Here is a 27,995-nt window from a genome sequence, read left to right on the forward strand (position 1 = left end):
GTGATAATGCTACCATAGATAGCGAAAGAAAAGGACTTCTTCTCCAGTGCTTCCCACTTGGCACTTTTATTTTCTACCCAACTCATTGAGTTCCTCGTTGGCAATCTTAGTACCAATGTTGGACCTAGTCCTGATTAACTTTCTAATCAATCGAAAAATGCTACGTTCCTCATCTTTGAAAAGAGGTCCCCTATAATACTTATCCTCAAAAGCGGACACACCGTTCTAGCTGTGAAAAACCGTCTGTCGTTGCTCCTCTTGCTTCAAAATCCTCCAAAAGACACATCAACGACCGGCTGACCGCACACTTCCGCAGCATGGTATCATGAAACATCGATCTACTGGCCCCAAGCCAAGATGGAACAGCATCATTATTATTCTGTTAAGGGAAAGTCGCACCGCATCCTTGAAGAACTATTGTGCCCCTTTTACTGGTTATAGTGTACCTATTAATCATAGTATATCAAGCAGGGCTATAACCGTTAGGAACTTTAGTATGTTCCCTACTTCCAGATCTTTCAGTTTTGCATCTGGTATTAAGTGTTCTCCCAGATGCCTCGACCTGAATGTTACAAGTGTACGGGAGGAACTGGCTCCAGTGACGGACCCGTTCAGAAGGAGCTCGATTTTTCGCAGATCCCCTCCCACACGGGCACAAGCCCCCACGATCGCTACCCCCAGTGGGAAGCGATGTTTTAGGCAATGATCAGTCTGGAGCTGCCTTTACTGCCCTCGGTAAAAAGATTATGGAGCTGTGTGAGTTTATAAAGGAGCGCAGGAACATTCACCAAAATATAAGGGCCATGATAAGAGGCATCCGTTTGACGTACGGCAAGGCCCAGGATGAACGAGTAGGGAAGTCGCCGATTGGAAAAGTGAACCAGGCAACTCAAGTAACGCCGGTTCAAAACACAAAAGGGAAGAAACCGGGGAAGAGCCTACGCGAGAAGCTGAATGACTCAACAGGCCAGCAAACCCCGAAAAGAAAAAAGAACTCAACTCCCAAAAAGGCGGAGTTCATGAAAAGTACGTCTGAAGCTGCCAGTGCAAAAATTGCAGTGGCTACCTCGAGAAAAGGGATCAAACCTTCAAAGGCGGATGCGGAAGCTTGGAGGAAGATAGAACCGCCGAAAAGAAATAATAATCGGAGGAAGATAAGACCGGACGTGATTATTATTTCCAAACGAGGCGAAGGGTCATACGCTGACATTCTCAGGAAAGTGAAGGCAGACCCCGAACTCACCAATTTGGGAGACAACGTCAGCCATATTAGACGGTCCCAGAAGGGGGATCTTATGTTGGAGCTTAAGAAACCCAAGGATGTAACCACGGACAAATTCTTAAGCCAAATCGGGAAGACTTTAGGGCAGGAAGCTAGCAGACCGGAGATCACTATAATCTGCAAAGATATAGATGAAATCACGACGAAGGAGGAAGTTCGCGAAGCGTTGGAGAAACAGTTCGATGTTGCCGGACTACAAGAGTCAGTGGTGAAAACGCTAAGGAAAGCCTATGGGGGAACACAAACCGCCATCATCAGCCTACCAGTGGAGAACGCACTCAAACTGTTAGCAGCAGGGAGAGTGAGAATAGGTTGGGTTATGTGTCGCCTTAGGGAACAGGTGGCGTTAAAACGGTGCTTTAGATGCCTTGGTTTTGGTCACATTGCGAAGGCATGCACTAGCCCAAATGACAGGTCAAAGCAATGCAGGAGATGCGGAGTGGAAGGCCATACCAGCAAGGACTGCGGAGCTGATCCAAATTGTCTACTGTGAAAAGGAAAGGAGGGTGTGGACCATCGGCACATTGCAGGCAGTTGCAGGTGCCCGGAATACAGGAGAGCCCTTAGCACAAATCGCAGATGAGGTTGATACAAATCAACCTCAACCACTGCGAGGCGGCGCAGGATCTACTCGCGCAAACCATCCACGAGAAAAACATCGATGTGGCCATACTAAGTGAACCATACCGAAACCACGGTGGTAGCGTTTGGGTCAAAGACCAAACGGGCCAAGCAGCGCTGTGGACTTGTGGAGAACAATCCTTCGAGGAAATAATGGGGCACCCGAAGGAGGGCTTCATCAGAGCGAAGGTGAAGCGCATCCACATCTACAGCTGCTATTCTCCACCCAGCGCTACACTCGTCGAGTATGAGCGGATGCTTGCCATTCTTGTTTTGGATGCAAGAGGACGTTGGCCGATCATAATAGGAGGCGATTTCAATGCGTGGGCTCTTGAATGGGGCAGCCGGATAACTAATGTGAGGGGACGTGTTCTCCTCGAAGCATTCGCGGAGCTGGACGTGGTACTGGCGAATATTGGGTCTCCGTACACTTTCCGGGGAAGGGGCCTGGGGTCTATAGTGGACCTGACATACGTGAGTGCCACTTTAGCTAGTAGAATCGCTTGGCATGTCAGTGAGGACTATACTCACAGCGACCACCAGGCAATCTGCATAGAGATGAAGGACGGATCGAGCTCGAAAAAGAGTTTTCGCAGAATGCCGGGTGAAAGCTTTTGAGGGGGACACGTTTTCCGCGGTGCTCAAATCCGACATATTCCTGAATGTTACAGCTGGAGCGAAAGCCACCCAGATCACTCGCTGGGTTACGGAAGCATGCGATGCTACTATGCCCAGAAGGCGATTGCTCCCCAGTAGGCAACCCAATTACTGGTGGAACAACGAAATCGCAAGTTTGTGAGCCGCATGTTTCCGGGCAAGAAGGCTTTGCCAGAGGCTCAGGGGAAAACCCGGTGGCGACGGTCGAGAAGAGGCACACAAGCAATTGCGTGGCCGCCTAAAGGAAGCCATTCGGAGGAGCAAAAAGAACTGCTTCAAACAGCTGTGCGACCATGTCAACATAAACCCTTAGGGCGAGGCTTACAGAGTGGTGATGAAAAAGCTGCGGAAATCACCCCAGGCGCCTCCTGAAACAGATTGTTACCGCTCTCTTCCCTCACCATGAAAATAGGGGAAGGCAAATTTTTGTCCAGCTAAATGGCATAATACCGCCTGTAACTGTGGAGGAGCTGCGGGATATATGCGGTAGGTTCGGTGACAACAAGGCCCCAGGTTTGGATGGCATCCCCAACCGAGCTTTGAAACTGGCACTGGCGTGCCTAAAAGAAGGAATATTCCCTGCCCAGTGGAAAAAGCAAAAGTTGGTGTTGCTTCCGAAGCCTGGCAAGCCACCTAGAAACCCAGCGTCGTATCGTCCTATCTGCCTGTTGGATACAATCGGGAAGATGATGGAGAGAGTCATCTACAACAGACTCCTGCCCATCGTCGAAGCCAGCAATGATTTGCCGGAATGCCAGTTTGGTTTCCGGCACGCCCACTCTACGGTGGACGCAATTGGCATGGTGGTAAACCTTGCAAAAGGTGCACTGATTTTTGGCGGCTGCTGTGCCGTGGTGGCGTTGGATGTGAAAAACTGGAATAGAATTAAAAGGGCGTTGGCTGTCATAGGTGTCCCCGGATACTTAGCGAATTTGGTGGAAAACTAGCTCTCAGAGAGGACTCTCTGGTACGGGACGGATGAGGGTCCCAAAGAGTACATTGTCACAGCCGGGGTACCACAGGGATCGGACTTGGTCCCCTGTTGTGGAATATCATGTATAATGGGGTGCTTGCTCTTCCCGTCCCAGAGGGGACTACGATTGTCAGCTTTGCTGATGACCTAGCTGTGGTTGTTACAGCAAAATACCCAGAAGATGTGGAGGTTTACGCAACGGAAACAGTGAGAGCGGTAAAGTCCTGGCTAGAAAAGGCCGGGCTGACCTTGGCGGAAGCGAAAACGGAAGCGGTCTTAATAACGAACCGCAGAAAAAATAACACTGTGAAAGTGGAGGTCGGTGGACATACGGTCGTATCAAAGCCGGCTATTAAATACCTGGGGGTAATAATTGACGCCAAATTGAGTTTTAGGGAACACCTAGAGTATGCATGCCAAAAGGCAGCCGGTGCCACCACGGCACTTGCAAAAATGTTGCCAAATATTGGTGGACCGAAACATTGCCGGAGGTTGGTGCTAGCCGGAGTGGTGCGCTCCATCCTGCTCTACTCGTCGCCTGTGTGGGCAGAGACGCTTGCAAACTCTCAGAGACGGAAGCAGGTGAACTCGGTTTACCGGCGGATGGCTTTGAGGATTTGCAGTGCTTTTAGAACCACATCAGATGAGGCAGTATTGGTGGTGGCAGGCATGATCCCGGTTGACATCCTGGCCAAAGAAATGAGTGTCCTGTATAATGCAAGACGTATGGAGGGGCATGCATAGCGTAGAAATGCGGCAAGGTCAGAGTCGCTTGATCTCTGGCAACGCAGATGGGACGAGTCTACGAAAGGTCGGTGGACGCACAGGCTCATTCCCAACATTAGGGTGTGGCTTGAGCGAAAACATGGGGAGACCAACTACCACATTACCCAGTTCCTCACGGGACACGGTGGTTGCTACAGGCAGTATCTGCACCGCTTTGGGTTGGATGATTCTCCGAACTGTCCCAGATGCGATGGCATACCGGAGGATCCTGAGCATGTGATGTTTCACTGCCCACGATTTGCGATGGAGAGAAGGAGCTTAAACCAGGTACTGGGCAGGAGCGGGATCCCGGAGAGCTTGGTTACTGAGATGCTGGAGTCCGAAGAGAAGTGTTGGCTCCGCAATCATCCAAATTCAGGAGGAGTTGCTGAAGGAACAAAGAAGGAGGAAAGCTGCAAATAGAAGAAGGATGAGTGCCTAAGAGGAAACCTACCCCGCGAAGTAATACCTTAATGGTGGTCCCGCGGGGCTGGGGCTGGGGCTGGAGAGACCGGGGATGATTTTTAGTGGGTGTGAATCTCACACGCGCCCGCGGTAGTTCCGGCGTTTGGGCGGTGGAGCTGCGGCGGACGTGTCTTTTCTAAGATTTTCCACCTCCGTGTATGCCCAAAAAAAAAAAAAGATGCCTCGACCTACTTTGCACAAGTGCCGGACACTGTCCCAAGACGTGTATAGAGGTTTCGTCCTCCTCCTCACAATGGAACAGCATACGCCGAGAATTACGTAGCCAATGAGGAGCTTGGTCTTTAGTATGCAAGTTCTGAATATCTTGGGCACCTTCAGTTTCAAATAAGACCCTTACCCTGGTGGCCAGGCTAGCCAGGGAGAACGTTCTTCCCGGAGTATTCTTGGGACTAAGACATGGACTCCATTTTAAAAATAAATAAACCGACGATAGAAGAAAAAGAGTAAGGTCACAAGCGGAGCAGAATGGAAAGAGCTCAGACGCTAAGCACGTCGGCGGAGGGCACAAAGAATCATTGGGTAAGTAAGCAGAGGCAACTATGACGTTTCTCCTCTTATCATTAACCTGGTATTGTAAGTTGACCGCAACAAGGTCCTGGGAACAGAATTGTCTCAGCATGGTTGCAAGCCCTCGGGCTCGAGGATCTTTCATTGAAGAAAATCTTAGTCCCCTTGAGGGATGCAATACCACAGTTCGGTTGGCTTTGCTGGAGAAAAGTGCGTAGCAACAGCCACGAACTGCGAAACCCTTTAGCCAAGAGTCACTTCCGTTTGGCTGATGATTATTCCGTTAGCAGCAAACTAGCGCCGGAGGTGTGGACAAGTGTTAAGGCCAGGCTGTCGGAAATGGTCATTGAGCATCTCCTGGACGCCGAAGGCAAACACACGGGATCCACCCCCGGCTTTGATTCCTCTCAGATGGTTCGTGGGTTCCATGTTATAGCTTGCGACGACCAATTTTCCAGAGACTTTTTCGCTTCGTGCGTCGCTGTGATAAGTGACGCCTGGGAGGGCGTAAAACTCAATTTCATCCCCTAAGAAGAGATTCTTAGGAAATCGGTCGAACCCATCTGGTTGCTGAAGATCCGCATGGATAAGGACAAGCTCGTCTAATCCCTGCTCCTTCAAAACCCCAGGATTCGCATGGATGACTGAGTTGCTATCAAGAAGGAGGAACCTCAAACAAACAGCCAACCTTTTCTACTCCGTATAAACAAAGAGTGCCCGGAGGCACTGTAAAAGGTCGACTGTAAAGTGCGGTTCGGAGTCAGGAACGCAAAAGTAAAAGTGTTCCGCTCTGCAAAACTGGACAAAGAATTGGATCCAATCGACGCCGCCAACGAGCTGTTAGAGGAGATGAGGATCGACGTTCCGACGGGGACTGACGAACCCCCCGCGTAAGCAGATCATGCAGAGGGTATCGCAGATAAATCGGCAGCAAACGAAGTACGCCTCGGCTAATCTGCTTGCCTTCCTACTGCAGGAAAACATCAACATCGCACTCATACACGAATCTTGGCTCGGAAGCAACTGAGCCATCAAAGAGCTCCAAAGCAAATATTTTAATTTATTCCACAGCATAAGAGACGCTGATCAGGACAGACCTAGAACATGCATCCTCGCGAAGAAGAGTCTGCACGCTTTTCTGTGTCGCGATCTGAGTTCCAGCGACCTAATCGTGGTCAGACTGGAGCAGGCGGGGGCAGAGAACGTATATATTTCGGCTTACATGGCTCACGACTAATCAGCTCCGCCAGAAGAATTTCAACATTTAACGAACACCATAGCAACAAAGAAGGTGAAATTGTTGATAGGTTGCGACCCCAATGCAAGGCTTACGCTTTGGGGCAGCTCGGAAATCAACGAGAGAGGTGAGTCATTGTTTATTCTTTATTATTACTTCAAACCTATAGGTGTGTAACAGGGGCAGTACACCAACCTTCCGTTTCCCCAGCTCGGAGAACTATGACAGTTGGGAGGAGGTCCTTGATATCACCCTAATAACCGAAAATGGAATTCTTAGGGTGGAGAACTGGAGAGGGTCTGACCAGAGATCCTTCTCAGATCACAGTTGTATACTTTTCACTCTAGACTTCGCAGCAGAGAGACCCCAGGGGGATCCACTGGAGAAAGTTTGGTCAAGTAATTAAGAACAAACTCTGCGGTGCGTAAATTGCCAAGATTGGCACCACAGACGAGCTGGAGTCAAACTTCGGGGCTACGAAAGGTAAAAGGTGACATACAAAGTACCGCAAGAAAACACGGCAACCGTGGTGGAATGAAAATGTGTTCTTTCTCGGGAAGCTGATCAGGGAAATCTTCAACATCTGCCACATGCATAAAAATTGGCAGCCATACAAGGACTGTCTGAAGATCCAACTTTCTTGAATTTCGGCCAGCCCCTCCTGCGGCCTATTTTCCGTGATATCTTGCGTTTCCGTCACCGTAGCGGGGAAATTTTTGCATTTCTGGAATCTGGGCCGCCTCCCCGTTCGATCGAGATATCGCTCGCGCCAATCCGACGATTTTGCATTTTTGGCCATTTTGTCGACCCGGGTGTCGGAAAAATGTTCAACCTGAACCGTAAGTTGTTCTTAGGATTTTCATCGCTGATTCTTGTGGGCTCATAAGGTCGAAGGGCTTTCCCAAAGTCTCGCGAACCTCCTCCTTCGTAGTGATCTCATCTATATCTTTGCAGACTATAAGGATCTCCGTTGTGCTAGCCCCTATTTCGGCTTCCTGCTGTAAGGGCTTTCCAATTTGGTTGATGAATTTACCCGCGGTTACATTCTTAGATTTCTTGAGTACCGGCGGGGCTTCTTTCTGGGACCGTGCAATGCAGCTAATATTATTTCCCAGATTGGTGAGTTCGAGGTCTGCCTTCATTCTCCTGAGAATGTCAACGAATGATCCTTCACATTGATAGGTGTCACTTTTCTCCAGACCTCCACATCCTCTTTTGTAGGTCCTCTCCCTATGATGGGTGACCGAGAATACCATTGACAAAATGCTCATGAAGTTGAACTGTAAGGAAAATAACTATTTAGGGCACAGGAAATGGGCGGAGAGGGTGAAAAAGAGTTATTGGAAAAGAATGATGAATGATGGCACATATCTGAGCAAAATACAGCTCCGATGAACCTCTAAAAGGCGCAGAGCAACTCTTTCTTGCTGTTTCTGGAGCATGATTGGCACTATGCTGTCTGTAGGCAAAGATTTATAAGGACTGAAACTGTTTATCGCCCAGTTGATTTTATCCCTGGTGATTACCCCTTCGATATTCTGAAATAACTGGGGCTACATAACGTCCAAACGAGGTTTTGAGTCCTCGCTAGGGGGAAATGGGTTTGAACAAGCACCTCAGCAGGTTCCGTCCAGGATTGTTAAAGAAAGGATGGTCTTCTATGTTCCTTGGTAGGTTGATGTAGTAGTACACTGACGCTTTCGATGTTCTGGTGATACTTTAGCCAAGACCATCTCCTGACCTATACTTCTTCAGGCGATCCTTGTATGACTGCCAGTATTTACGCCCATCTTCATTCCATCATGGTGGCAGTTCTTTTTATTTGAATTTTCCCGGGCTCGAAACTATAAAGCCAATTTCAGATTCCTCCTTTCTCTCCGATATTTAACTCTAGTTCGTCTGTCGCGCTGATGATTCCATTGGGGACACCGGTAAGTTTGCTTCTAACAGCATGACTAAACTTCTTCAAGTCGAAAGGGTAAGAAACCTCTAAAGCGAGATCTGGATTAAAAGGAAGCTGTAATCAGGGAAGGATCTCTAATTAGGTACACCTGAGTTCCTAAATAATGCAAAATCGTACGTCCTTGGTAATATAGATAGAAACAAGGTTTTTTTTTTTTCAAAAAAATACTGTTTTAATAGGGTCATCTAGAAATCTAAATGCTATGCGGATAATATGCAAGGATATTTTTGTGTTTGATTTCAGTTGCATGGTAACATCTCTTTCAATTAAAATTTGAGCCTCGGAAGTCTAATACACAACACTTAGTATTGGAGAGAAAGTAAAAGATAAGGATAACAGCATTTAATTAACTTGGACATCAGCTGTGACTCCTTTAATCCAGAATTTGTCATACCCAGCCGCAACAGTGCCGACCAACTTCACTGACTTTCCTTTCAAGTCAGCACTGGGGATCCAGTTGAAAGTAACCTCCTTAACATGTGAATCCTTGATTTTAGTGTGAGTAATGGTATCCTGTTAAAAAAGGGAAGAAATACCATATTTAATCGATAAACTTTACTAGTTTTTCATGAAAATAAACTTACACTATCACTAGCACATTGCAAAACCTTCGCGTTACTATCGACTGGTGCAAAGTTGCCTACAGCTTTGTCACCGAGTTGGGCTTGAACGATGAATCCTTGAATCTCCTCAGCTCCGGTTGCCAGCAATTTAATTTGCAAAGGTTTTGATGCTTCTGCAGATGCTGGAGCAGCCAGTTTGAATGGTGCTGGACCACGCTGTGATGTAATCAATTGGGCTTTATTGTTGGGGTCAGGATGTTTTGGACCTAGGATATCACAGGCAGTTGGTGGTGCTCCCGAACTATACGACCAAACTGCTGGGGTCGTCAGAAGGGCCAAAAATGTTACATAATAGAAGGAAGACATTCTGAAATAAAAAAATAAAATAAAGAAATATTAAAATTTCATACTTTACAAAGGATAGGATATTATTATAGACGAGTAAGGAACCTCACATTGAATTGAGATACCAAAATGTTGAGAAAATAAACCAACAGGAAAAAATAACCTCTTACAACGCAAGTTTTCGGAAACCTACTACAGATAGTTGGTAGATATGCACAGGAAAGTTAGTAGCTGTCGTCCGGCACCTGTATTAACCATTTTAGTGCATCAGAAGCAGACAATTTGGTTGGCGAAATGAGGTCTAGATCCAGTAGTGGAACCTTTTTAACTCAGCTCAATAATCCCAGAAATTCAATGTAGTGTACATTCCAGAACGAGAGGTAGCTGAAAGGATACCAGGGCTATATAAGATGTCATGAATTCCAGGGACAAGTTGTTGACAAAGAGCTTATGGCTCCAGAGCAGACCGCAAAAAAGGAACTTGATCATGATCGTAGAAAGAAGAAATCATATTCGAATTAGGAGTCAGATCAGAGATAATTATTTCATGTGCAGATCATTAAATTGAGATCTGGCCTAGAAGGATTGGCTTCTATGGAAGGTTTACCGCGGTATAAACAAATAATAGCCTTCATTTGAACACGATAGTTAAATCGTTAGTGGTAGAAGCGGTGAGCATAGGCTGCGTTATGGATTGTCACCGATCACTGACCAGCCACCTATAATACATGGTGGGACATAGCGAATCACCCACCCCCATTGTGTCATCGCTGTCAATTCCTGATATGAGCATGACTTCCCTCCATGACTTTCCTAAAAGATAGCATTCCCTTTGGATTGTTCAATGCTACGTATTTTTAGGGCAATCCACTCGTCTCAATATGTGATACAACCACTGCCGCTTCCTCATTCTCATCAACACTTCCACGGGTAGATAACCTTCACGACATCAAAGTTCCTCATTTGTTAATGTCTCAGCCCAGAATATTCCGATGATAGAACTAAAATATGAGTTGATGAAAGCTTGGAGCTCCTGAGTAACAGTGACGGCCACTTTCCATTTGCTGCTCTCACAAGCAGCACAAAGAGAAAATTAGCGTTGAACAACAATTTGTTGAAATAGTTGCATTTCCAGAGTAAGGAAAAAACAATGAAGCCGTTTTTGACGACTGTCCCCTTCCTCAGCTCATTGAGAAAGATCTTAGATTTCTTCTTATTCGTAATAAGTAGAAGCAGCAATTCTATAGGGAGGACAACAGCTGGGCACCGTAAATGACATCGGCTCTACCCAGCGAGCGCGCTGATGATAAGGAGGATATCGTTTCTGTTTATATGCCCATGCTACCCTGGTTTGTCATATCATCCATAAGAGGAAGAACCTCGTTGGTCGAAAATTGGGTTGAAGTGCTACTTCTACCTCCTCAGCTGGTCATTTTCTTGGATGAGAAACCTTTCGTTGATAAGATATCAAAGGACCGTCAAAAGGTTTACGGAATACAAATAGTTGCTATTTGTGGTAGCTTTTCCTTCATTCACCAATGCAATAGTGGGATTTCTTTTATTACGGCGAACGCTACATTGCCCCTCCCGGACTTTGTCACGGTAATGAAACTTCTACAGCAAGATTCTCAGCGCCTTATGTTCACAAATCCACCTCCACATTTTCGCGATAAGTCAGGTCTTATAACATCCTTTTGGGACCTGGTCGACAGTTTACTGAGAGATGAAGATACTATGGATGGCGGCCCAGTGCCATCACCAAATACCTTAGCAAGGTGTTGTCAGAGCCCATCTTGGCGTTCAGATTACCCATCACGATCATCATATCATCTTTAAGAAGCGTCTCTTAAACTACGTACAGTTACCCATAGAAATAATCAATCTCCGTTGAACGGAAATATCGGAATCAAGATCCCGTCAAAAACCAGTTCCCAGGACGCACGTTGCAATGTCCTCAACAATTTTCCAATGCCAGAATAGCGTCTGCTACCTCGGAGTATAAAAGCACAAGGAGGAGAAGGGTACTCTCACTTGATTTAAACCCAGAATGTCCAACCTCTATCGCCAGAATTCTCGCTCGAATTGTAAGAAAGGGGTATTCTGAGAACACTCAATTCTATTGTCTAGGAAGGTACTTGCATTCCAGAAATCAATCATAACCCGGTTTTTATAGTCAAAGGTGATAGCCTTGAGGTCAATCATTATCCGAGGAATTATTTTTGCCTCAGCAGTAATGGAATTTCCAAACTTGCAGGTTGCTTTCCCACAAAATCTGCATCCCTTTTAGTCGTGTTTTATGACAAACAGGCAATACTTTGAGTGTTTTGTTTAAGGTTTGACACAGTGCTAAATCCGCATCCACTTCATATCAAACCGAACCGATTGGGAGGAATCATTTTTTTGGTCCACGGCCCTATCCTTTTGAGCCAATCATCCAAATTTTCCCTTTTTTCAGTAGAAAGTTATGTCCTTAGCTTAAAAAGAGGGGTCCGTCGATCAAAAAAGTGGGAGAAAATTTCTCCCTAATTAGTCCAATGAATTGCCCCTTCTTAGGACGAAACCGTTAGTCGTTGATTTGAGTTTATCACATATCACATCCGGTGAAGTTCCTTCTCTTGGGCATGAAATGGCTAGTCACCATAACATGCCGATACGGACTGTTCCTCCAAACAGAAGAGAAATCAATGCACTCAAAAGGAGTAAAGCCGCTGGGTTTGATGGCCTTGGGAATCCCAGACTTTTCCCAGAGAATGGAAGGAGTGGATGACCGGTAAGACTCCAAAGAAGGACACTCGTTTTTAGTGTGACAATTGGAGGGCTATCTGCGTGCTTCCTGCCGTTGCAAAGATAATCCTGGAATGTATTAAAAAACATCTCAAAAGCATGATGGTTTCGGAATAATGGCTAGTTTCCGCTCCCCCTCCTGCTGTGGTCAACACCCTGCGGATCATTTTGGAACAGTGTGCGGAATTTAGATCTTCATTGCACTTGCTCTTCACCGATTTCGAGAAAGCCTTCGACAACGTGAATAGGGAGTACATCTGGACTGCTCTACGCAGGATAGGCATTCCGGAGAAACTAATTGCTATTATCAGAGCGACATATGATGTCGCAAAATTCCACGTGCTACGCCAAGGTGAAATCTCGGAGGATTGTGAGGTCTAAGGCGGAGTCTTCCACGATTGGATCCTGTCACCGATTTATTTTTTTCTTGTTATCGGTAACGTTCTTCATGCAGTCTTATCAAGAAGACGTGAAGGTATTCAAAAGGCGATGACATCCTCGACCTCGACTACGCTAATGACATCTGCTTGCTCTCTCACCGGGTCATGGGTTTTGGCCAAATGGCTCTGGATTTGGAAAGAGAGAGGCAAGTAGAGTTGAACTGAAAATAAACACCAACAAAACCAACGTTTTCAGACTGACGGATCATGGTATTCTCCCTATCTGCGTTAATGGTCAAATCATTGCAAGCGTGGATCAATTCGTATATCTAGGAAACGAGGTTTCTGCAGATGGTGGCACGGAACTGAATGTTGCCTGACGCATTAATAGTGTTCTGTACTAGGGTTTTTTCTATATTGCTATATGGGAATAGCAAAGTAGAAGTGAACCAACTGTTACTTACTGGCACTCGTACGCAGTGTAATCGGAAGGTGAACGTGGCATGGATAGGTCACACATTAAAGAAGGACGATAATTGCATTGCTGGCTATGCCATGTACTGGAATCCACTCTCACAAAATGTCCGACAATTTGGTCGTCCCAAGTGCACTTGGCGTAAAACAGTAGAAAAAAATGCAGGGACCTCAGGAAATTGTGGGGAAGGTTAAGGGCATTTCGGGTAACCGCGATCACTTGCGCGTAGGTGTAGTTGACGCACTGTACCCTATAAAGAGGTGATTGGCAACCATATTTAAACTCTAGCTTAAAGGGATCCCTTCCTTGCTGAATACCTGAATACCTAATAATACCACCATCACAGGAAATCCTCAGTCTGAGATTCAGGATTATGAGACTTAGCTTTAGTCTGCTAGAATTGTTGGCAGATTGGACATTTGTTCGAAGACTGTTGAGAGGATACCAAAGCCTTCTGCAACGGTTATGGTCTACCGAACACACGTAAGCCCAACGTCCGAAATATCGAGTTCCAGAGCCCAGCCCCAGCCATCAGGATGTTCATTCATTGGACGCACGTGACTGTGTAGGAATTATAACAACGTCTTCCAGAGTAACTCCGAAAGCTACCGTGTTGAAGCAGTTCGACAATTTGAATATGCCTTACCCGGATTTGACCCCACCAGAAAACCGATGCTTTCAGTTCTGAGGCCGTTGCACGTGAGACTACAACAATGCAGTTTAGTCATTACACCCTTTAAATGCATCCTCGAAATATCAAATTTTTCAGCAACATAGAAGGCCGTATCACGCGTAAATTACTTCAAAAATAGAGCACAATTGAATTTTAAGCTATGTACATACCCGCGGAACTGTCATGCACTTATCGCTCCGTTTATACCTGAAGCGTCTAACTTCAGGTTTTCCGACATAAATATTTTCACATTCACGACTCCTCAATCACCAACACCAGTTCTAGGTTATACAACTGTGCAGAGGAGACCATCAAGCACATATCATTTGCGTGCAGGATGTTAAACAGTACCGAGTACACCAGTCGTCATAACCCCGTCTGCGAAGATTCTCCCTCAAAACCTAGCGTTGAATATAACTTAGTGGCAGCCTAGCATCCTTATTATAAGTATACTTCGCAGAGATAAGTATATAGTACTCCACAGAGAATCTTAGAAAACGATCGGGTCAAACCACTGTGGGACCACACTATTGCCACCGATCACAGTGTTAATCACAATCGACCCGACCCAGTTCTGCTTCTCAAGGAAGAACGAGCATGCTTTATAATCGATGTATCCGCACCGTTGGACCGGAATACTGTTGAAAATCTGCAAGAAAAAATCCGGAACTACGGCCCCTTGGCAGACGATATGAAGCAGAATTGGAGACTACAAAAGATCGAAGTAGTCCCAGTGGTGATTTCAGCGACGAGATTAGTCCCGAAAAATTTGCATAAAGCAAAAACACTTGATCTTAGGGCTAGGCTATACATGGGGATGCAGAAAGCGGTTATTCTTCAATCTGTGCTATTGTTCGGTAAATACCTGGCCTAGTGGACTCCAGTCTTGATTCGTACTGTTTTTGATTAACATCAACATGTCTCTGCAGATTAGAACTACCGCGTCATTGCTTGATGTATTTGCGACAAGCGAGATGTAGCAATACATTTTCGCATGGCCCCGCACCCTTTGCGTTGGATGTTGGCCTCAGCCCATTCTTAGGTTGGTCGCCCCTCGATCCGGTTAGGCAAGAAGAGGGTTCGGACAATTACCGTATCGATTATAAGCTGATCTTTACAGCCTCGAGAGCCTTTTGCGCATCCTTTTTGCTCCTCAGCAAGCAATTGTAGATGGTAGAAAGACAAATAATTGGTCAATATTTTGAAGAACAAGAAATACCCTGAAAAATTGTGGAACTAATTTCGGATTGACAATCATCTGATTAAAATGATTTGCCAATACCCTGTGAGTACTCTTGAACCTCTTGAGCCAGAAGTTGTGAATCATATCAACTCCTGGCGTCTTCAAATTACTCGCCTTTTCAAAGGCTGACGTAGAAGTCAGCTTCAGTTATGTCAGGCATGGTCATTCCGGGGAGGGCCTCGCATCAATGCATAAGGTGTGGGAGCCACGCTGCTTCTAAATTGCAATGGTTAAGTTGGCTCGAAATACTTCTCCAGAAGTCTTCTGCCTAATTCCGATGGAGGCTATTTTCACGACTTGAGTTGGTGAGAGTTTTATAAAATCCCCATTGATTCTGGAAGAACAAGGTGTTGTCTGTCCTTCGCTGAAAGCTCTTTTGATACCTACGGATGTGATTGGAGCATACCGCAAGTTTCTGCTTCAGCACCTCGAAGATTTTTTCAATCGGCACATCATTGGAGAAATGGTAGTTTCCAATGACGTTTGCAACGTATCTGTGCACTCTTGGTGATGGATCTCCAAGAAGTGCTTGCGTTACACGGCCAATCTCCTTTCTCAACTCTTCGATTATTTTGTTGAGCCGAAATACTCAGAATGGTAAAGTCTTCCTCCGCATACCTATGTTATTCACTCCAAGATGTTGATTATGGGGACGAATAACCGTAGCAGCTGCAATGTTGATCAGGCTGTGAACTTCTGTAGCAATAATCTCGTCAGCCAAACGATCAGCCAAAATTCTGTCAACAGCAGCAGTGATGTTAGTAGTTGCTGAAGTAAACTTTAGTTTTGGGATCTTTGGCCTAGCATCTGGGAGAATCTCAGCATATTCGTTGAATGCGACCTGGAATTATTAATTGGGTCGACATCCCCAGTTACTAAGCTTCTCATGACTACTGGGTTCATGAAATGTCTTACAGGTGGAGTGCTTGTTTTGCTCCTTTGACTAATCCGGTAAGTTGATGACCTCAGACCTCTTGGAAGATTTGTTGCCTAGGTGGTAGGGCAACTCGGTTGTTATTCACTATCACCCGGTACTGTTTGACGACGTTCTGTTCCGGAACATGAATTAGTTCTTGAAATCGAGTTATGAACGCGTCATGCAGTCGGTGTCTGTACCCTAACGGTTTCGTTCCAACTCCGTGACATTTATTGAGTTGACGCCTAGGTCTTCCGTCCCTGGTGGTCGAAGGCATAACCGCCAAAACATACAAGGGCGAAGCGTCGCTCTGATGTAGTTAAGCAACTCTTAACCGCATTAGGTACTGTCTTCGTGACCCTGTCCCCAATTTTGTTAGTTCAAGTACCACTCCTACAACAGAGCCCCAATGTTGCAAAGCTCCATGGTTACCTCCCAAGGTAGGTATGGTATGTAGAGGTGAGCCGCTGAAATGCAGTGTAAGGTCACTGCGATTCATCCGATAGGTGCGTCGATTCCTACACCCCGGATTACGTATTTTTTAAGGAGGCTGAAAGGGAAGAATAGGTAAGGGAAGACGAACACAAATGGAAACGTTCTGCTTGTCTGGGGCTACTTATTTTCAAGATTAACTTGTGATATTCGTAGCTGACCCGGTTACCCATGCACAACCCATGACACGCGCCTGGTCGCATGCAGTTCTGCGTTTGCGCTCAAGTCGAGATTAACCTCGTACGCCATATATATATGTAATATCACATGATTGCTTCATAATTTAATTATCACCGATATATCGTTATGTGTACGTCTGATTTCATAACCATATCGGATAAATTTTTTTCGCATTTCAAGTGCTCGCTTGGCACGAGCACTTAAATATGCATGTGCAACGCAAATTCGACGATTTTAAATGTCACTTAATGCGTCCCAGATTCGAAAATGACTCAGTTACTACATAAGCTAAGCACCTAAGCAAAGATATAGAAACCAAACTGAAAAATGAAGACAAATAAAAGACGTTGATTAATTCAGATATACAGGCATTATGCATGCGTAATTTTTGTGTTTAGTTACAGACTTGACTTTTGCAAACTAGTTCCTAGATATGACTGATTTTGGACTGATCTACACCTGAATGACTTTGGGCTTATTTCAGATGATTTCCTATTTAATTTCGTGATTTTTGCATAATTTATTAGTTTGGGGGAGAGGGAAGAGAAAAGGATTAAAAAGAAAGGAAAGTCCATGATTCGAAAAACTCCATCATCCTCTTTGGTATACTAGTCAATTTTTTAAATTCGTTTCCTGGTCCTGTTCTGACCCCTTACTCAAAAACTAGTTATGCCAAAAATGTTAGTATCTAATATGCTTCCCTTCGTAGACTCCAAAAGATGGACTACAACATAGTGACCAAAATACTTTCATCCACTCAAAACCTAAACTTGAACTTGAAACCTGAACAAAGGTATCATGAAAACCAATGTTTACCACGAATTCGCAAAAAAAGATTCCAATAGATTCGAAACGATCACCGTTAAAGCTTCATATCTAGATATTATGTAAGACAAGATACAAAGGAACTGGTTTCGTCTTCCTAACCTAATGCCACCTGGATGACCTTAGAAAGTGTGCTAAGACAACTCTGCTATACTATCGCCTACTGCAACCAGTGGAGTCTTGAAGTGCTTTATCATCATCCCATAAGCAGTCTCCATGGATAATAAATGCGTCGATGCCAGCATAATCTTTAGTGTGAGTAAGACGTTAGGAAAAAACTAATTTCTATTCAAACGACCCGTTGAAGTTGAAAAGGTGACGCGAAGGTAAACCACTTTTTGATGATTTAATTGTATGCATGCTTAGTTGGGATTCTTTAGACCATAGTACTGGGTAAACATTGGCATGTGCTGGCTTAGTTGGGCCCGCATTTTTTCATTGTTATCTAGAAATTTATTCTGAAAAACTATGAACGTGATATTTGAGAAAATATTCTAATGTTTGTTACTAGAGAATGGATTTTTCCACTATACTACTCAGAGTTACAAATCATACGTACTTGTAAAAAGATAAAAGATATTTGATTTGGCGTAACTGATTTTTCAAAGTTAAAAAACAAGGCCTGACAGATTTTTTCAACTAACTTAGATAATATTGGTAGAGCCTGTTCAGAACTGAGATAAACGAAGCCCAATGATCGTGATGCTATCATTTTGCAAACGTAATAAATACCTAAGGAGCCATGAAGAGATTCTAAAAGAGAAAACATATTACTTGCCAACATCGACAGGAATACCTTCAAAGCTCATAAGCGAACCTAACCTGTCATTCTCAACTAACTTTCATCTACCAACAAAACACTGGATGCTTAAACACAAAAGACAATTGAGAAAATCAGGCCCCTAATTTTCACCAATCAAAAACAACAGAAAATATGAGGTCCATGTTAGTATCAAGGTTCTGTCAACGAGCACTCAGGCCATTGTGAGGCCCATTGTACTATCCACGTAAATCGCCTATTCAATGGCTTCCCGCGTATGGCGTTCGCAGGCTTTAGCGAATCTGAGAACATTCTCCAGAGACAGAGAGTGTGCAGATTCTTCATTGTAGAAAACCTCACCAAAGTGTCTTCGTATAAGATCTAAGGAGGCCGGACAGCTACATATAAAATGCAGGGCCATCTCCTCCTCCTCCTCACATTGGCTGCACACAGCTGAAACCACCACTACAATCTTTTCCATATGGTAGTTTAAGGAGCAGTGTCCCGTTAAAAGCCCTACTAGGGTTTTCATGCCCCACTTCTTAAGGGACAACAAAAATTCCGCTCAGGCGACCCCAGGTCCTTTCACAAGGATTTTCGCCTGCCGAAAACAGTTCACTCGGCTGCGTGAATCCTTGGAATTTCACCCTACAGAGTAGACTTGATAGTGGACGGCCGAATGCCAAAATCTGTTTCTGGGCCCACCATTGCGAATCCAGACCCTCAGCTAGCCAGTCTGCCAGCCTCCTCATTGCCAGCGATGTTTGAGTTCCCCGGTACCCAAATCAGGAATGTTTCGTTTAGTTGCCAAGTTTCAACAGCACCTAAAGACAACTCAAAACAACACATTGCACACAGAAATACAGGATGCCCTGAGCCGCAAAGGAGTGGAAAACACCCTCGCACTCTGGATGGGCAAAATGCTAGAAAGCAGACAAATAGAGGTACAAATAGGTACAAATTCTATTATCATGAACACCACTCAAGGCTGTCCACAGGGTGGAGTACTATCGCCGCTGATGTGGAGTATGGTAGTGGATGAACTCCTGGACGTGTTAACTAATACTGGAATACAAGTCCAGGGCTACGCGGACGACATTGTTCTCATCTGTAGGGGCAAATATGAAGATACCCTATGTGATGGAATCCAAACTGGACTAAGGGTTACTAGTGCCTGGTGCAGGAAGGTGGGACTGCGGATCAACCCAGCCAAAACCACCATAGTACCATTCACTAGGAGGCGTAAGCTGGATCACCTGAAAGCCATAACTTTACATGATATGGAGGTGAAACGAGAAACAGAGGTCAAATATTTGGGAATCACGCTAGACCAAAAATTACTCTGGAAGACACATGTCGGAAACACTTGTAGGAAAGCCACAAGGGGTCTGATGACTTGTAGCTCCATAGCTGGAAAAAATGGCGTTGCAGCTCGAAGATACTACTTTGGATATATACTGTAATAGTAAGGGCAATGATTACCTATGGAGCGGTAATCTGGGCAGAAAGAACCCAACTCAGCACACAAGCCAGGGAATTACATAAGCTCCAAAGGCTGGCTTGCGTGTGTATCAGTGGAGCAATGAGGACATGCCCAACGGCATCCCTGGAGTTCCTTCTGGGATTAACCCCTCTCCATCTGCACATACAAATGCAGGCAAGGAGATCAATATTCAGGATGGCCGGTAGTATGAGTGAGGCGGGGGGCTGCCTAAATCGAAGGAAGATTGATATCCTTTCTAGGCAGTATCCCGAATTACTGATACCGAGGGACAACATGACAACGAGGTTTCACTTCGATAAGAAGTTTGAAACACGTTGGAGTAACAAGGTAAACTGGGAGAGCGTGGCTGCGACATACGGCTTAAACCAGCAACTGATTACTTGGTACACTGACGGATCCCTCACAGCAGAGGGAGCGGGTGCCGGTGTCATTGGTCCAAGGAAAATGTACTTGAGCCAATGGGCAGGTACACTAGCATATTCCAAGCGGAAATTTACGCCATAGACAAATGTGCCTCCTTTAATCTTCAAAGGAACTACGGGGGGCAGAACATAGCTATTCTCACCGATAGCCAAGCAACGATCAACGCACTTAGGTCCAACCAGGTGAACTCTAAACTGGTATGGGAATGCCTTGAGAGACTGAATACACTCGGCTCGTCCAACAAGGTCTGGATACTTTGGGTTCCAGGCCATGCTGGGTTGGAAGGCAATGAGGCAGCGGATGAACTAGCCAAGAAGGGAGCAGGGATGCCTTTACACGGGCCAGAATCCTTCTGTGGAATCGGAAACAGTTTCATGGCTATGAATCTAAGAAACGAAGAGAAACGGTTGAGGGAACTATATTGGGCGGGCCTACCAGGGATGGAGCAGTCCAGAGTGCTTATTGGGGAATACGAACCCATGCGAACAAAGTATTGCTTAAACCTCACCAAAAAGAACCTCCGAATCATAGTGGGAATTCTCACTGGTCATTGTTGGCTGAACTACCACCTAGGGAAGCTAGGGATATCTACGGACACTGCCTGCAGGTTTTGTGAGGAGGAGGACGAAACCTCTATGCACGTCCTGGGACAGTGTTCGGCACTTGTGCAAAGTAGGTCGATACATCTGGGAGAACACTTAATACCAGATGCAAAGCTGAAACATCTGGAAGTGGGGAAAATACTAAAGTTCCTAACGGTTACAGGCCTGCTTGAGATACTATGATCAACAGGTACACTGTAACCAGTAAAAGGGGCACAATAGTTCTTCAAGGACGCGGTGCGACTTTCCCTTAACTGAATAATAATAATAAGGACAACTCCACACCAACTGGCTTGATATGATGTTGCTGTTTAGTGCTGATAATGCTGCCCGACTGTCGGAGCAGATTCGAATGGGACAACCCCTTCATTTTTGTCGCAGACATTTTTCTGCTGCTAATGAAATGATATATATCTGCACTTGGAATATAAACTTCATTTTTCCGAGGGGTCGGGCCAATTTCGTAATCTATTGTCCGTTTCAGAAGCGGGGCACCGATCGATTGCGCCATTTTACTCGGTCATAGGCCTGATGAGTCACGAGAATCTCAAATCACTATTTAGCGTGTCAAGCCATTGCTGTTTCGCTAGGCCTTCGGGTCTTTTCCCATCCAATTTGAAGCTCAGACCAATCTTAGGCAGTAAATTCTCATGTGTGCGAATTTCATGTCTACATCATCGAAGACGCCTCTCTTGCAGTTTTTTTAAGATCCTTGCAACCCCATATCGAGGGTATCCTCATTTCAGATGTGATAATAATAATAGTTGTTGGAGCAACAATCTATATTGGATCAGGCCTTTAAAGTGTGTTAGAGCACTTCAGTCAAGACCGTAACTGTACACTACAGGATTACAGTACCTTGTAGGATGCAATATGGTCAGCATTGCGCTCGCCCGAAATTATTACCCAGATTTGACTCATTCACAGCTGAGTCGACTGGTATCCAATATCCAGTCACGACAACAAATCCCTCTGCCATTAGTGAAATTTGAACCGCGACCTTCCCCTACGACAGCATAGCTCTCTAACCACTTGAGCCATCCGAACACTGTGCCAAATGGGATCATGACGTATTACTCCACTAGTCTAACGAACATCTTCGTCTTCATAACCGCTAGACATGGCTCATCGTCTTTTATAGTTGGCCAACATTCAGAACCATAGAGGACGATTGGGCGGACGATATTGTGGTAAATTTTGAGACGTTCATTGATGTGTCTATCACGGAGAACGCCATTTGTTTGTTTTTTCTTTTGCTTTCTAAAGGGCTTACATTATTCTGTAAAATATTTTTATGAAAATATGTCCAATTAAAAATAACGTTCTGTGTGTTTTGCAGGTACAAGTTAGGGTATACTGCAGTGGAGAAGGGCGGAAATTCTCACGAAGCTTTCAAGAAGTCAGCGACATTTAGGTGGACTATCGCCTGGTACAGCCCTCCCTCTCCATGACGAAGCATGTTCTTTATGGGAAGTAGATAATATCTTGCATTTGATAGGATATTCGGTCACTGTGCACTTTTGGTCGTTAAGTTGAAACAGGACTAAGCCCCTCGGTGTTCACAAGAAGGGCAATGTTTATCAACAAACTGCTTTCATAACTCAACGAAAGTTAAGAAATGCCAATGGGAGATTCTTTCTCTTGTCCGGGCCAACTTAGGTTTCATATCCGTCCAAAGGGAGCTGGGAAGGCGAGGTTCCTCAGTGGACTTGTGAATAGACTAAGTTAGGTTGATTTCAAGGGATTTCTAGGAATTTTCAGTCCATGTTCAGGTTTCCTCCCTACGACCCTGTCCTGTTAACCTTATTACATACACAACTTTCTTCAAGATCTTAACTATTATCCTCTTTTCCGTTCTCTGAAAAGCATAGGCTTCCAAGAATTGTTTTGTATGAAGTAGTCTAACACGCTTCATGGCTTGTATCGAAAATATATATCCAGTCGAATGAACAGCAGAGCATATATGGATAAAATTGGGGATCACGTCATTAGCAAAAGATATACCATCTTTCAACAAGATAACGCGGTAGTCAATTTAGGGTGGGTCGTAAAAGACTTTTTTTTAATGGGGAAGCCATTCGTAAAATCTTCACCCTTAGCCCGGTTTTTCCGCACAATTTTCACGCCAAGTTCGGATTTTCTACGTCCCTGGATGGTATTTTTCATTCCACACTCTCAGAATTACCAACGAATGCTATGTAAGTAATAAGCCTACACACTAGGGGAAAACACGAAAACAAATATAAACATTTATAAACAATCAGAATTCGATCCCAAGGCAACTACATTAAGAGGACGACTTTCAGCCAAATCGGCCATCGCACCGATTCTTGAACTGTGGTCTGATGAATATGGATGTGCGAAAAAAGGACAACAAATGTCAGGCTAAAGATAACAACTAAATTTCTCAGTCTGACAAATCACAGCGCTTTTCATCTATGCATTAAAACAGAGAATATTGGGAGCACCTATCAATTTGTACATCGTGGTAGCATTTTTTTCGACTGCAACATTGAACTTAACGTCGCACGGAGTATTAGTATCTAACATTTTATATAAAATCTGGAGATAGAGTTACCTCAGTACCAATGTCTAGATCGGATTGTTCTACACAATCGTGGAGTTGTATGGGAATAGCACCTCGAAAGTAAATGACATGATCGCTCAACTACACCAGTTTCATAAACATTTGGCTGCAGCACAGTATTTAGTATTTTGTTCCAACAAAACCATGAATTAAATACCAAGTGGACATGTGGATTACATAACTGCAATATTTTGGCCGAATTTGCAGTGGATAGATCATACTTTTGGAAAAGAAGACAATTTCATCACTGCCGTGGAATCCACTAGCTGTGGATTAGTCTAGAACTACATAATGTAGGACAGTTGAGAGGGCATCTAGATTATGTGAGTAGGCCTGTGTGTAGTTATCAAATCTCTCATCAGGCGTACCCCCTACGGATAAAAAAAAACGCTCGGCGGCAGCCTTACTAGATGTACCCATAAACAGATGTGCATGCAGTGACATTCCTACAAGCAGGTCTGGTAGGAGGGTTCAAAGCACAAACCCGTGGATAAAAATTGCCTATGGGAAGGAATGATAAAGCAAATATGAAGGAGGAGACATCGATATTTGACGTCCGCAGTGTCCCAGAAGTGGGAAACTTGACTACTGTGAAGTCTAGCATTACAAGGGATAATAGCGAAATGGAAATTAGATCTAACCGCGATCCTCTCCGTAAGAGCCTGAAATTTTTGAATAGCAATGTAGTTCCTCGACGTTTCTTTCGCTATAAAAACGTATAAATGAACTGTGAACTTCTAAGAAAGGAGATGTGTCCTACACCAATATCTTTCAAAAAAGCGGATATAGAAAGAATGCACTTGGGCGTGGGCCATATCAGGGGAGCCATCAAATAGGCCGCTAAATGAATCCGGTGAGAAGTTAGCGGATAGTTTTCGCAGCCAGGTGGAAAAGGTGGTTAGTGAGCAAGTGGAAGTTAAAGCTTGAAAACAGGAAATAATAATCGAATGCAACGGCCTACAGGTTATATCCTGGGAAGAAATTTGCGCCAAAGAAATAATTTGATTTTAGGAGGGAGCTGAATCGCATGGCTCATTGGGGTTGATCACTGCAGGGTAAGTGGTTGAGGTTAATCAAGACCTGTCCTCACAAATTATTTGAGAGTCGGATATAAATACACACAGCGGTAATCTCCAACCCAAACCGAAATAACGATACCGCTACGTGGATCACGAACCAACAAATCGCCGCCATGCACAAGAAAAGCCGTATAAGAAACAATAGTATTCACGAAAGTTAGCTTTGTAAGCGAAAAATGAACGGTGTCCATATTTATAACTGGATGCTCCTAGTAACGCCACAATATCACAACATGTAAAGATGGTAGATAGTCTAATGTTGGAGGCTAGCAACCACAGCCCTAAAAAAATGTTCGGCGATTTCAGGACGGGGTCGTTGGAGTGGGTAAGAAGAGCAACGAATACCAAGGATTAAATCCTTCCTGAAACCTTTTTGAAGCTAGACATTCTTCTGGTCAACGTTGGATTCATCCCTACCTCCGAAGTAGAGGGTTAGGGTCGATCACCATCTCGTTGGCGAGAGGGATGATCTGTGGAGTGAACACAAGGGCATGGTTTTAACACTAGAAATAGAGGAAGCAGCTACCGAAGCTACATAGGATGTGGAGTAACTGGAATAGTTGGCTGTTCCGCTAGAGCTTTTGTGGAGGAGATGCCTCCTGGCAGTTCTAGAAGCAAATCTATACGTTATAATGATCTTGTCCCCAAAAGGGGGAGACTTTGCCAAAACGAAAGAAAAGGGGAAGCCAGAACAAGAACGGGGAAGCGAACGGAATTGATACCGGGAGCAGTACCTTGGGGTAAATAAGAACCCGTAGGGCGTTGCTGAGATGGTCATATTGAACAAGACGCGTGAGTAGAAATCAACCCAATTGACATATCCGCGACTTGTGCTGAAAACGATATCAACTCTTTTGCTGCAACAGGAGAAAAATGGACCTTGGTCGGAGTTACTGAGGAGAGCCAAGAGAGATTCAAAATCCAAGAAACTACCTGGCATGCCCGGTCGATACCGAATTCAGCATCAAGGGGCACTTGAACCATGTGCGTGAAAAGATAGGAAACCCCCCCTCTAACAGGGATGATATTCAATATCGGGGGTCAAATTATAGTCACAGGCCGCTTATTGCAGAAGTGGTGAACTCCATTTATTATTTGCGGAAGAGGATAAGTTCGGGAAATCAATCAATTGTACTAAGGGTTGGCAGCGCTTATAGGACAGCATTGGGCGAGGCAACTAGTGTCATCGCTGGCAGGTGCTCCGTGGGCGATGGCAGCAAGATTAGAATAATTCTGGAAGAGACTGACTCATACATCGATTCCGTATATTAAGAGCTGGGTCAAGCGGAAGCACATAGAAATGAATTACCACCTGACGCAGTTTTCTATGGGATATGACGGTCATAGGAAGTATTTTCACAACAAGATGGGAGAACTGTCTCCAACACGCCCAAGGAACATGTTATGTTTCAATGTCGAAATTCCTCGAAATCGTAATACCAAAGAAGTTTTAAGAACGAATATATTGGCGAAGTGGCAGCGGATAAATCACACTTTAGAAAAAGGAGTAATTCTATCGCTGGTAAAAATTGACTAGGCCCATGAGTGTATCGCTCAGAGCTACAGGCAGAACATATTAAAGGACGTATGGTATAGGATTCTGGAGAAGCACTTGGGAGAATTGAAGTAGAAAATCAGAATATTTAACGGGTGCTCCCAGGCGAACTTGGATCACTATGTCTATTGCGATCTGTAGTATCCGCATATCCCTTAACATGTACCATGCGAATAATTACCATGTAGGTCCATTTGAATTGAACTCCATAGTGGAGTATGTTAATAGGAGCTTGTAAATCGCTATGCGAACCATTTAGGTGGCAGTTTTGCACGGCAAATATTCGTTAATCTGACTGAGAGATGGTCTTGAAAATATTGTCAACACCCTCGGCTCAATTGTTACCACCAATATTGTGAAATCTTTTCGGTATATCCTGAATGCACTAAGTCTATTTTGAAAAATTATCCTTTCGATACAAGAAGTACACACGATATGATATGCGAACACCAACATAAATATGTGGTTTTGATCCTTTAATTAGTCTCACAAACAGCTTCAGCTACGTAGAAAAAAACCACTGAAGAACCTTTTATTGCGACTGACACAAAGTTTCGCTTGTCACCTCAGCATTATTAGATATAGATATTTATTTCACATGATGTCATGACCTTACTATAGGAAATACTTCTCCAAGTTCTCCAAGATGAATGACGACGGACAATATTTTTAATAAATAATTTTTTAAGAACGCAACGTTTCATTCGCATATTTTTGACTTTTATTTGAAAAAAAAAAATATCTTAAAATGTGTAAAAAGATATTTGGACTATTAGAATGAAGAAAAAAATCTTTTAATTGATGTTGTAGGCTTCTAGTACTATGGTAAATTTTTAAATACCATAATAGGATTTTTTTCCGTAACGAGTGCATTTAGATGAAGCTGAATCGATTAATAATTACATTTTTAATTTTGCTTTAATTTTTATTGCTGAGATTCAATCACAGATATGAAACCACTCAGAATAAAGCTTCTTTATTTCACTTTTCTGCGGAAATAAAACATTAGCGATTGAAGGCCTATCATTGTGTTTGACAAGGTTACCACTAAACAAAGAGATTCACAACCTATCAATCATATCTTTTTTTTGTTAAAAAATGAGGGGATGCGTGTAGAATATTAGAACGCGAAGATTTAGGTTCCTTCCAGGGAAGAGTGGAAAAAACCGAACACTGTTTGTAGTTCATCAAATCCCGCGAATGGGAGTTGGCCTATTTAGAAGTAGCAAGCACCATACAATAAGCATACTTCCATCGAATAAAAGTGTTATTACTTAAATTGAAAGATACTTTGATTAGGCCGCACACTATGTACCACCGTTTTGATTTGCACTCACCTCGAGATCAAGCTGTGATCTTTGTGAACCGAAGTATAAACTAGCAATAGGCCACTCCGTGGAACACCACAACCTTTTCATTAGGTCTCCCCACAAATCTATAAATGGGGAAACATACTTAATTTATTTCACATTTTATTCCTACTCTCCACTGCTATGGACAAAAAGCTGTCTCGGTCTACGCATACAACCAATTATTTACCTAAAGTTTTTTTTGCCTAACGCAAAGGTAAATAAAGACGATAATAGTAGAGAATATTGGTCTGGGGCGCGCAACTATTATTTATAATAATAACAGGTGGGACGGGAAATTGAGTAAGGCTGGGAATTAGCGTTAAGTAGGAGTATTTAGTGGGTTCATTGCTTTCGGTTGTGAGAGGAAACCGTTGGGGACGTTTTGAATCAATACAATTATAACGAAATATTCAAATGAAACCCTGATTGCAAACTGTTGGCAAAAAAATTAAGCCGTTTGTCATTTTCAGTTGTAAATTATTCATAATTTGAATTGTTGGTAGGAAGCTAGCGTGCTTTCTGCATCTATTCAAGCGTAAAATCCGATGGTTGTTTCAATCCGAGCATTTTTTTTAAGTCTCTGTGATTGGGATCATATGGAAATATGGCTGCGTATAATATGCAAATATCGACAATAAAACCTTACATGGCATACATAAGCATATATAGGAAAACATAGTCATTAATGGTGGAAAAGTTCAGTGAATCCATTTATTTACATTTTCCTGAGTCAAAGCGTCAATTTTGAATCTTTAATTGGATATGG

At 44.0% G+C, this 27,995-nt stretch overlaps 1 protein-coding gene across 1 annotated transcript; it reads right to left on the minus strand.

Annotated features, from left to right (window-relative positions):
• Positions 1-8,649: 8,649 nt before the first annotated feature.
• On the minus strand, positions 8,650-27,331 carry LOC119652250 (putative defense protein Hdd11-like). Its single transcript, XM_038056230.1, has 3 exons — positions 27,215-27,331; positions 9,076-9,421; positions 8,650-9,004 (listed from the first exon to the last, which is right to left on the minus strand). Exons 2-3 carry the CDS (start codon positions 9,418-9,420, stop codon positions 8,834-8,836), a joined length of 516 nt encoding a protein of 171 aa, XP_037912158.1. The 5' UTR covers position 9,421; positions 27,215-27,331; the 3' UTR covers positions 8,650-8,833.
• Positions 27,332-27,995: the final 664 nt, after the last annotated feature.

This window comes from Hermetia illucens, chromosome 3 (genome assembly GCF_905115235.1).
Source record: "Hermetia illucens chromosome 3, iHerIll2.2.curated.20191125, whole genome shotgun sequence".
In the NCBI taxonomy this organism is placed as follows: Eukaryota; Metazoa; Arthropoda; class Insecta; order Diptera; family Stratiomyidae; genus Hermetia; species Hermetia illucens.